The sequence below is a fragment of the Oncorhynchus gorbuscha genome, linkage group LG18 (assembly GCF_021184085.1).
Source record: "Oncorhynchus gorbuscha isolate QuinsamMale2020 ecotype Even-year linkage group LG18, OgorEven_v1.0, whole genome shotgun sequence".
NCBI lineage: Eukaryota > Metazoa > Chordata > Actinopteri > Salmoniformes > Salmonidae > Oncorhynchus > Oncorhynchus gorbuscha.
In genome coordinates, this window is record NC_060190.1 from 41,211,297 (window position 1) to 41,223,607 (window position 12,311).

General features: G+C 41.2%; 1 protein-coding gene across 1 annotated transcript; it reads left to right on the top strand.

The window, feature by feature from the left end:
- Window positions 1-4,752: 4,752 nt before the first annotated feature.
- Window positions 4,753-11,779, top strand: LOC124003814 (protein unc-119 homolog B-like). The gene is made up of 5 exons (XM_046312406.1): window positions 4,753-5,126; window positions 5,378-5,491; window positions 5,663-5,762; window positions 8,579-8,751; window positions 10,498-11,779. The coding sequence occupies exons 1-5, from the start codon at window positions 4,892-4,894 to the stop codon at window positions 10,611-10,613; spliced, it is 738 nt and encodes a 245-aa protein (XP_046168362.1). The 5' UTR covers window positions 4,753-4,891; the 3' UTR covers window positions 10,614-11,779.
- The last annotated feature ends 532 nt before the right edge of the window (window positions 11,780-12,311 follow it).

The window sequence follows — 12,311 nt, forward strand, 5'->3', positions numbered from 1 at the left end:
AAATAAATGTCAATGGACTGACTGTTGTTTACATTTTGTTTGACATCCAATTCTAAATTATGTACAACACCACATCACTGAACAAAACCACGCTGCTCTTTCCACATCCAGCTCCCTTACTGCCCCAACATCTGAGCCACCGGCTAGTACCATATCTGACCGAACTGGAACCTCGGAGGCAAATCAAGTCAGTGAATCTGAACTGGATGAACATGGCAACTCTGATTCAGGCCACTCACTTATTTCTGTGAGGGATTTGCCACCAAATGCAAACCTTTAGCACTACATTCACTTCAAGATGATAAATCGTATACTTATGATCACTTGAAATACGGGGAACAGTGACATCCCACTGGGCAAAAACTGGTTGAATCAACGTTGTTTCCACGTCATTTCAACAATATAAAATTGATGTAATGACATTGAATCAATGTTGAAAACTGATTGTATTTGCTAAAAGTTATCAACGTAAGGGAATATAGCATTTTTATCACCCAACTTTTAGCCAAAAATACAATGGCATGGTCGTTTTTTGTTGATTTCAAGTTGAATTCACGTTAGTTGATTACTCAACCAAATGTAAATCAAAAATAGATGTTGAACTGACATCTTTGCCCAGTGAGATACTGTTCCTTGGCCTGATATTCATGATCTAGGGCTCTATTCAATCTGTAAACTAAAGAATTACAGCGCTATACATTTGTATAATGTCATTTCCGATTGCGATGACATATGCAGCGTTGACAGTGAATGCAGTCTTCGCTAACGCAAGAACATTGCCTTTCAATTTAAATCTTGCCGTAATGCTGAACTTCCGTGATATGGATTTAATAGAGCCCTTAATCTCAAATTCCAAATATATATTTTTTCTTTCTTTTTAAAAATCTCGGATTGATACTACGATAGCCGATTGCACAAAATCTCTATACTATAACGTTGTTTGAGTTGTTTAAAGGAAGCTGTTCTGATTTCTAACCATACTTAGATTGACACTAGTGAGTCAAGACAGGTTGTTTGGTTGATTTGTGAGTGATGTCATCTAAATTTGAATGGAACAAAACACAAATGTGTCCCAGTTGCATGTTGTACATCCTGTCTGGTCTTTCCTGTCAGCTGTCAGAGTGTAGTATAAAACCAGTCCAACCACACACCACTGCTCCACATATGAAGCTCTTTAAAATCATGTGAGGAGCTCCCAGGTCTGACTGGGAGGCAAAGGGTTGGCGTTCCAAATGGCACTCTAATTCCCTATAAAGTGCAGTACTTTTGAGCCCTATGGGACTAGCCCTTTCTAGCCCCGTCATAATAGTAGTGGCACTCAGGGCTCTCATCAATCAACCGGGTTTCCACTTTTAAGGACAGGATAGGTTTCAATTGAATAGGACTCTTGTCACATAGTTAGATACGATCTATTGGTAAATGTTTGCAACATAATCACTTGTTGTTGTAAACAAATGGTGACTGTCACAATTTTCTGACAAATACCTAGCAGCCAATTCTGATATTGGCATCATCTATGATCAAATCAATTCAAATTGTATTGGTCACATACACGTGTTTAGCAGATGTTATCGCGGGTTGTAGCTAAATGCCTGTGTTTCTAGCTCTGACAGTGTAGTAATATCTAACAAGTAATATCTAACAATTTCACAACATATACCCAATACACACAAATCTATGTAAAGGAATGGAATTAAAAATATATAAATATATGGGCAAGCAATGTCAGAGCGGCATCTACTAAAATACACTAGAATAGAATACAGTATATACCTATGAGATGAGTAATGCAAAATATGTAAACATTATTAAAGTGACTAGTGTCCCATTTATTAAAGAGGCCAGTGATTTCAAGTCTATGTATATAGGCAGCAGCCTCTAATGTGCTAGTTGTCTATTCCAACCCATGTAATAGATTCCAAAATATTCCTGTGTCAAATATTGTTTATACTTCTTGTATTTGCAATTCCAAAACACCTGCAACTCAGTGTCCCCTAGTCTCAAATAGTTGTATGTGTTTGCAGTCAGACCACAAAAGAAAATACAAAAATACACTTTACCTGCCCGAGTGTATCCTTTGCAGACTGATGTTGAAGACGTGTTATTTTATACAAAACATATAACAAAGTTTAGCAACGTGCTAAACGTTTTTGGAAAATAATGGTTGGTTGTAAGAAAAACCAACGAAACAAACCCCTTGTTTGACTCTGTAACCTTCAGTTGGTGTTAATATGTGACCAATAAATGCAGCACACAATGACCTCACTGTGGTTGAACTCACGTAGTCTAATCTCTCCTTCACAGCAGGTAGAGAGTGGATAAACAGAGGCATATCAAAACCATAAAGGCGCTATAATAACAATCATATTATAAAAGTCCTGGAATTACCTCCTGCTATGTTGACTCCTGGTAGTGAAATAGCCCTTTTCCTTGTTGCATATCCCTAGCCTATAGTGACAAATTATATACTTAGAATCTACCAGTTTTGATAATGACTATGAGCCTTTCACTTTGAAAACATTTAAACCAAAAGGACCATTCTAGCCCGCTTAACGATAACGCAGGTGTTACTTATAGCTGTGACCAACTGACAAGTCAGATGTTTTATATGATAAGACTTTAAACTTCAGGATCTCCAGATTACAGCATGTGTGGAACAGAAGCTGTTTGACAAATCTGTCTCTCTCCAAAGTCATTCAACACAGATCCCACACAAGAACACTATTGTGCCACAGCGAACGATGGTCCGCGACAGTCCCTAGAGCGGCAGTCCAGACAGTCAAGCCTGGTGCACACCAACTGTATGTGTTTTGTCTTCTTCTTCGGTGATGTTTTAGGGCAGACTTCACTGGAAATAGTGTATCGCTGCCCACTACTAGATTTTTACTTTGTCCTAAATACACTCAGGGCCCTACTCAGATCTGTTTGACCTGAGATAACGGAACCGCAGAACACCACGCGGCTGCTCACCCATTACATCCTGCATTCGCAAGAAGCGTTCATCTGCAGATACAATGATATGATATATTGAGTTCTTATCCACTGAATGAGTAGGTATGTCCAAACTTTTGCCTGGTACTGTGTGTGTGTATATATATATAATCGGTTAACCCGGGCATTAGTACTCCCATATGAGCGGAGAAACACATTCCTTGGCACTAAAGGCTCGGGAAATTAGTCCTCTGTGTCTACTTAGGGAAAGGGTTAATTTCACAATTCAAGAGGCTCAAGTGTTGATGGTGATTTTGGTATACTTCCTCTGCCTCTGGACACAATTTGCTATTAAGTAGACTAGTAGTTGCAGTTTTGAAAGTCTAATTAGTAGGCCTATGCCGAGGCAAAAAAAACTTGGGCAAGTAGGCTAATAGCCTAAAACCTTCGATTTTGGGCTAATGTAAACAGTACAGCATCCTAAAAACGTACATAGTTCATCTGACATTTGCATTGCCCGTGCAGCATGTATGGTGATATGGCCTTTGCAGACGTCAGGGCTTTCAATCCTCATAGCTACCATATTAACTCTTTGTGTTCCGACAGAAGTCAATCATTTTCAACGGTGCGTTGGGGATGCCGCACTAGACTGTGGTTCGTTATGTGTACTGCATACGTTCAATATGTTCAAGTCGTGCGTTGCTTTAAATTGCGGTGGTACAAACAGAAGTTCATAAAACAGTCAATCAAGTTTGCTATCTAACTATGACGTGAACCACTTTGCTAGATAGCTTAGCTAAGACTTTGCCAGCACCTAGCTTCCACGTTCCAGCTAATTCAGATAACCAGGTAATCCAATCGTATAAGCAATGTGTCTCCATGAAACATTTTTAGCATGTAGGTCCAGGTAGCAAACACGGCAGGGAACCCAGAGACAGCGAAAATGACTTTCTCCGTTCTGCAAACCTTTCTGCAGCCTTGTGTCAAGTACGGAAAATGTGGACGAGACATCTGGCAAAAACAACATACAGCAAAACTATAAGCATTTGGTGGACATATTGCCTCAGACTTTGTGCGCCTCTTGGAGCAGCGCAGCGCTGTTGAACAAAGCTGTTGTGATTGAAGTTGTCAAGGAAGTGAGTTAGTGCTTATACAGGACCTCCTGTCCCCACCGACCGTCAACCAATAATGTCAATGCGGTGCTATACTGCGCTATAAGGATCCCTCTGCATTGTTACAAAATTTGGGAGGCACATAGTTGACGAGTACTGATGTTGTTCTCTGGAGGCTCCGCAATTGCGTCACACCCCCCCATACCCCTCCATACAGAGCCTCTGACCACATAGGAGGACAAGGCATACATTCGCTTTGAGTCTCGCTCTGCCTGAATGGTACAGCAATACATCATACAGATTGTAACTTTAAAATATTGAGGGACTGTGAATCAGTGGTGGTTAAACACAACACCAGTAGGCGCAAAGGTTCAGCGCCTTTGCCCACCGCATGCGTAAATCAATTTTGGCGCTTGTAACGCCAGTGTAGTGGGTTCTCCCCGGGACCACCCATACGTAGAATGTATGCAAATGACTGACCTTTGGATAAAAGCGTCAAATAAATTATTATTATTATTATTAAATCAATTTTGGCGCAATCTCTCCAAAAGACCTTTGCGCATAAAAGTCTGAGTGTGCTTTTAAGCAAGCATGTGGGAACCTATGCCAGGTGTGGTGCACATCCCGCCACCTAGTGTTATTCCTTTGAAAGTCCCCCTCTCACCTGCACTTGCGGCTCTGATCAGTTGTCATGGCAACTGTACAGCGTGTGCCTAAAAAAAAACAAGTGCTTGACCCATCAACGAGAAGCGGAGATTCGTCAGTCAACAACTACGACGCCATCTTATTACTTTAAGGTAGAGAGAGACGGAGACAGATAGACAAGGTTGTCATCATAGCTGGGAATTATGAGCGGAGCTAAAGCCCGCGTCGACCCGCCTGTTGCTGCTGAGAATGTCTCGAGCGCCGGGCACAGTACTGCGACTCCTGCGCGGGAGCGCAAGCCAAGTGGAGGGGTTCTGAAGAGACTCAAGTCTCGGCGAAGCCAGGTTGATAGTAGGCCCGTCACAGAAGACCATCTGCGGACACAAGTTGGCCACATCACTCCTGAAGAGGTCCTAGGATTGCGGGTTGCTACACGGGGTAGGATATATCTATTTTCTGAACGATGCATTTATATACACTGGCATTGAGTAGTTTAGTGTGGCATTCAGTAATTGAGTGTGGCGTTGAGCATTGAGTGTGGCGTTGGGTAAAACTAGCACACGAATGTCTGTCTATTTACCTGCATAGTCGCTCTGATAGATGGATAGATCAGAAGATAGATCATTTTATTGCACACCAGATCTTGTAAAACAGCCACCGAATACCCATAACCTGTATGTCCATCCCAGGGTACCTGTGTAAACCAGAGGACAACATCTTCAACATAGATTTCATTCGCTTTAAAATCAGAGACCTGGAGACAGAGACTGTGTTGTTTGAAATTGCCAAACCACCTCATACGGGTACAGTCCATATTCTCTCTCAGTTTGTGTGTGTGTGTGTCTGTGTATTACCACTGTAGGATGTCTGACTAATATGATCATGTGTGTGTGTGTTTGTTGCATGTACTGGGAAATCCATCACCGTGTTTGTGGTGTAAAAATAAATGGTGTGTGTTGTGTCGTTGACCTCAGAGGAAGACGAGGAGAATGGAGAGGGAGACATGAGTGCAGGACGTTTCGTATGCTACCAGTTCACAGCAGCATTCCTACAACTGAGGACAGTGGGAGCCACGTGCGTAACACTTTCTCTCTCTTTCAATTCAATTTCAATTTAAGGGCTTTATTGGCTTGGAAAACATATGTTAACATTGTCAAAGCAAGTGAAGTATATATTAAACAAAGTGGGGGAAAAAACAATACAAATGTGCAGTTAACATTCCAAAAGAATAAATATTATGTGCAAATAGTTAAAGTACAAAGGGGAAGATTGCTGGATCGAATTCCCAAGCTGACAAGGTCAAATCTGTTGTTCTGCCCCTGAACAAGGAGGTTAACTCACTGTTCCCTGGGTAGGCTGTCACTGTAAATAAGATTTTGCCTAGTTAAATGAATGTAAAATAAATAAATATGGGAGTTAATCAAAATTGGGTTTGTTTTCAAATTCTTTGTGGGTCTGTGTAATCCGACGGAAATATGTGTCTCTGATATGGTCATACATTTGGCAGGAGGGTAGGAAGTGCAGCTCAGTTTCCACCTCATTTTGTGGGCAGTGTGCACATAGCCTGTCTTCTCTTGAGAGCCAGGTCAGCCTACGATGGCCTTTCATAGCAAGGCTATGTTCACTGAGTCTGTACAGAGTCAAAGTAGAATTTAATGTCCTTTTAGAATTTCCAAAATAGAATTTAACGTCCTTTTTTGGGGGATTTTGATAATTAGCGGGTATCGGCCTAATTCTGCTATGCATGTATTATTTGGTGTTTTACATTTGGTGTTTTACATTTTACATTTGGTGTTTGTCCCATTTTGTGAATTCTTGATTGGTGAGCAGACCCCAGACCTTACAACCATAAAGGGCAATGGGTTCTTTAACTGATTCAAGTATTTTTAGCCAGATCCTAATTGGTATGTCGAATTTTATGTTCCCTTTGATGGGATAGAAGGCCCTTCTTGCCTTGTCTCTCAGATCGTTCACAGCTTTGTGGAAGTTACCTGTGGCGCTGGTGTTAGGCCGAGGTATAGTGGTCTGTATATTTTATCATTTTATTGAGGATACCATCAACACCACAGGCCTTTTTGGGTTGGAGGGTTTGTATTTTGTCCTGTAGTTCATTCAATGTAATTAGAGAATCCAGTGGGTTCTGGTAGTTTTGAATCTGGATCAGTGCTGGAAAAAAAAACATAAAAGCGAAAGCCAAGAGGGATGTGGCAGAGGAGAGGCGGGGGCTATTTCAGACCGGAGCCGGATGGGGGCCTCCGTCCAAGGGAATTGATCCTATCACCCAGAAGATATGCGAGATGATTCCCCAGCAGTTTGCCCCTCTCCATAACCCCTATGATATCGGCGGACAACTTGACCCACCGATATTTAGTAAGCATAAATAATTGGTAAATACCAACGCCTATGATGCACGTTAAAACTAATGTTAATGCTACTTCACCACACTGTTATTGTTATCAGACCTGTTACAGCATGTTGCATAACATCATCATTCGTACCAAGAGGGACATACAAAATTGGCATGTCAATAGCCTGCTAATAATGAGTTAATTATCATAAAACTCAACAGGATTCAACCTGTCTCTAATTATTCTCTGAGGAACTTGTTTTGGTATGCAATTTTATCAGTTAAATTACCTAAAGTGGCAGTTTAGAATTAATCTCCAATCTAAGTTTATATATATTTTTTAAATAATTTTAATCATGCTTAAAATTAATCTAGGTTTAAAGTGAAAGCTACATTTAACATTAGAGGAAGGATTTAAGTTAAAACTAGGTTTACAATTTGGTACCACATGATTAATAAATAAACCTTGATTTAACCCAGTTTAAGAGTTAATCCATGTTTGTGCAACCCACCCTATGTTTTTGGTTGGATAGGTTTCTCTATTTCATTCTTGGGTTTTTGCATTCTTCATCAAACCATTTTGTCATTTTTGTTCATTTTCTTCGGTTTTCTGTTTGAAATTTTTAGAATTGATAGGGAAGCTGAGAGGTCAAATATACAGTTTGTATCTTTTTCCTTTGGCTTTGATGCCTCATGATTGAGCATTTGCTGTGTTCAAGTAGACTGTGATTTTGCAGTGATCTAATACAGGTGTCAGTGGACTGACTGTGAACGCTCTGAGAGACTCTGGGTGGAGGTCAGTGACAGAGGAGTCTACAGTACTACTGCCAAGAGACGAGCTATAGGTGTACCTACCGTAGGAGTCCCCTCGAAGCCTACCATTGACTATGTACATACCCAGCATGTGACACAGCTGAGGAGTTGTGACCCGTTTCGGTTGGTTATGTTGTCGTAGTTGTGCCCAGGGGGCATATGGGAGAGGGAATGCTGTCACCTCCAGGTAGGCGTTTGTCTTTCTGTGTGCTGAGGGTGTCGGGTTCAAGTCCAGTTCTGACATTTAGGTCGCCACAGACTAGTACATGTCCCTGGGCCTGGAAATGATTGATTTTCCCCCTCCAGGATGGAGAAGCTGTCTTCGTTAAAGTATGGGTATTCTAGTGGGGGATATAGGTAGCACACAGGAGAACATTTTTATCTGTTGAGATAACTTACTTTCGAATTTCTAGCCAAATATAAAATGTGTCTCAGTTGGTTAATTTAATAGAGTGAGTTAGGTCTGCTCTAAACTAAATTTGCATAACCCCTGAGTCCCTTCCCTGTTTCACACCTGGTAGTTTGCTGGATGGGACTACCAGCTCTCTGTAACCTAAAGGGCAACCAGTGGGTCCATCTCCTCTATACCATGTTTCTTGTAGGACACACAGCACAGCACAGCACAGACAGCATAGTTTTTCGATCCACACGTTTACTCGCGTACAGTACCTACTGCATGTTTACCCCCTCTCTGTCGTTCTGTATGTCTGTCTCTCTCTCTGTGTGTCAGAGTGGAGTTTACAGTTGGCACCCGGCCTCTGAACAGCTTCAGGATGATTGAGAGGCACTACTTCAGGGATCACCTCCTGAAGAGCTTTGACTTTGACTTCGGCTTCTGTATCCCAAACAGCCGCAATACTTGCGAACACATCTACGAGTTCCCTCAGCTGCCCGAGAGCTTGGGTGAGTTTTACATCCCAACCATTAGTCAATTAAGCACTTTGTTACTGATGTTTTTTTGAAAAGTGCTACATAATTAAATAATGTAGGAGTAAATAAGTAGAATGTGTACATTACATTTACAGTTGAAGTCGGATGTTTACATCCACTTAGGTTGGAGTCATTAAAACTTGTTTTTTTAACCACTACACATATTTCGGTTAGGATATCTACTTTGTGCATGACACAAGTACATTTTCCAACAATTGTTTACAGACAGATTATTTCACTTATAATTCACCATATCACAATTCCAGGGAGTCAGAAGTGTACATACATTAAGTTGACTGTGCCTTTAAACAGCTTGGAAAATTCCCCCAAAATGATGTCATGACTTTAGAAGCTTCTGATTGGCTAATTGACATCATTTGAGTCAATTGCAGGTGTACCTGTGGATGTATTTCAATGCCTACCTTCAAACTCAGTGCCTCTTTGCTTGACATCATGGGAAAATCAAAAGAAATCAGCTAAGACCTCAGTAAAAAAAAATGTAGACCTCCACAAGTCTGGTTCATCCTTGGGTGTAATTTCCAAATGCCTGAAGGTACCACGTTCATCTGTACAAACAATAGTATGCAAGTATAAACACCATGGGACCACGCTGCCGTCATGCCAGTCAGGAAGGAGACGCGTTCTGTCTCCTATAGATGAACGTACTTTGCTGCAAAAAGTGCAAATCAATCCCAGAACAGCAGCAAAGGACCTTGTGAAGATTCTGGAAGAAACAGGTACAAAAGTATCTATAGCCATAGTAAAACGTGTCCTATATCGACAAAACCTGAAAGGCCGCTCAGCAAGGAAGAAGCCACTGCTCCAAAACCGCCATAAAAAAGCCAGAATATGGTTTGCAACTGCACATGGGGACAAAGATCGTACTTTTGGAGAAATGTCCTCTGGTCTGATGAAACTGTTTGACCTTAATGACCATTGTTATGTTTGGAAGGAAAAAAGGGGAGGCTTGCAAGCTGAAGAACACCATCCCAACCGTGAAGCACGGGGGTGGCAGCATCATGTTGTGGGGGTGCTTTGTTGTAGGGGGGACTGGTGCACTTCACAAAATAGATGGCATCATGAGGGAGGAATATTATGTGGATATATTGAAGCAACATCTCAAGACATCAGTTAAGTTAAAGCTTGGTCGCAAATGGGTCCTCCAAATGGACAATGACCCCAAGCATACTTCCAAAGTTGTGGCAAAATGGCTTAAAGACAACAAAGTCAAGTTATTGGAGTGGCCATCACAAAGCCCTGACCTTAATCCTATAGAAAATGTGTGGGCAGAACTGGAAAAAGCGTGTGCGAGCAAGGAGGTCTACAAACCTGACTCAGTTACACCAGCTCTGTCAGGAGAATGGGCCAAAACAAACAAATACTTATTGAGTGTATGTAAACTTCTGACTCACCTGGAATGTGATGAAAGAAATAAAAGCTGAAATAAATAATTCTCTGTACTATTATTCTGACATTTCACATTCTTAAAATAAAGTGGTGATCCTAACTGAAGACAGGGAATATTTACTAGGATTAAATGTCAGGAATTGTGAAAAACTGAGTTTAAATGTATTTGGCCAAGGTGTATGTAAACATCCGACTTCAACTGTATGTGGAAATGCAATCATTTACTGAAGGAAATGCACATCACCTTTTGAATACATTATCCAGACATTGGAATAACATGTGAAATACAGAATAATAAATGTTCCCTTCCAGTTTGTCAGATGGTGGAACATCCCTATGAAACGAGGTCAGACAGCTTCTACTTTGTTGACAACAGACTGGTCATGCACAACAAGGCAGACTATGCTTATAACGGGGGCAGGCATTGAATGTGTGTGTGTGTGTGTGTGTGTGTGTGTGTGTGTGTGTGTGTGTGTGTGTGTGTGTGTGTGTGTGTGTGTGTGTGTGTGTGTGTGTGTGTGTGTGTGTGTGTGTGTGTGTGTGTGTGTGTGTGTGTGTGTGTGTGTGCCCAAGCCTATACTCACACCAGCAGACTCTCCCCCAAATGTTGATTACTGTAAGTTAAAACGCCTTTATTGTCATGGTATAGCTGTATAGTATGGAAAAGTTTAAAAACAGCAGGATAGAGCCACATAGACTACTGGCAGTAGTATGGCAAAACTCTGCCAATAGTGCTTTCTCTGTACCACCAAAAGGAAGCAGGTTGAACCCCAATGATGTGTCTCAACTAACCAAATGGTTGATTTTAGTGTGTAGTTGGACAGTTGATGTACTGTGCACTCCTTGGCTTTTAAGGGAAAGCATATTCCCCACTTTTGTTGAACCATGAGAAGCACTAGTTTCCCACCAAATGCAGCTTTTTAGGAGTGAGTCATACCCGTAAAAGACCCAACAATGACCACACACACAGGCAGACAAACAATCTTTCTCTCTTTCTTTCCCTATTTCTATTTCTCTCTATCGTAACCTGCTGTGCTCAGGCCCACACTTCAGTCTGGAAATATAATTAAGATGGGAATGGGGAAGACATCCACGCACTCACACACTCACACACTCACTGTCAAATACACATGTTGTGGGGGTGCTTTCCTGCAGGAGGGACTGGTGCACATCACAAAATAGATGGCATCATGAGGGAGGAAAATTATGTGGATATATTGATGCAAAATCTTGAAGACATTAGTCAGTAAGTTAAAGCTTGGTCACAAATGGGTCTTCCAAATGGACAATGACCCCAAGTGTATTTCCAATGTTGTGGCAAAATGGCTTAAGGACTACAAAGTCAATGTATTGGAGTGGCCATCACAAAGCCCTGACCTCAATCCCATAGAAAATTTGTGGGCAGAACTGAAAAGGCGTGTGCAAGCAAGGAGGCCTACAAACCCGACTGAGTTACACCAGTTTTGCCAGGAGGATTGGGCCAAAATTATCCCAACTTATTGTGGAAGCTTATGGAAGGTTACCCAAAACATTTGACCCAAGTTAAACAACTTAAAGGCAATGCTACCAACTACTAATTGAGTGTATGTGAACTTCTGACCCCCTGGGATTGTGATGAAAGAAATAAAAGCTTAAATAAATCATTCTCTCTACTATTATTCTGACATTTCAAATTCTTAAAATAACGTGGTGATCCTAACTGACCTAAGACAGGGAATTTGTACTACGATTAAATGTCAAATAAATCAGTTCAAATGTATTTGGCTAACGTGTATTTAAACTTCCGACTTCAACTGTAATTATTCGAGGAACAGAATCAGAACCAGGAACGAAAGTGATCTATAATGTTCCAGAACAGAACCAATATTTGAAAAGCATGGGAACCGGTTAATAACATTCTTCTTTGTTCCGGGCATTTTTTTCCATTCCTACAAAAATTGCAACAAAGCGCCTATGCAAAGCCCCTCACTCTGTTACTCAGAAACCTATTCCAGTATCTGCCTGCCAGCTGGAAATCTTTGCCAGTTTGTGTGCGTGTTTAGGCTACCTGCCACTTCCCAACCGAAGCATAGGTTACTGTAGCCTACTTAAGCGTGATTCAGAAATTAGGGAGAGAGATTTTTTTA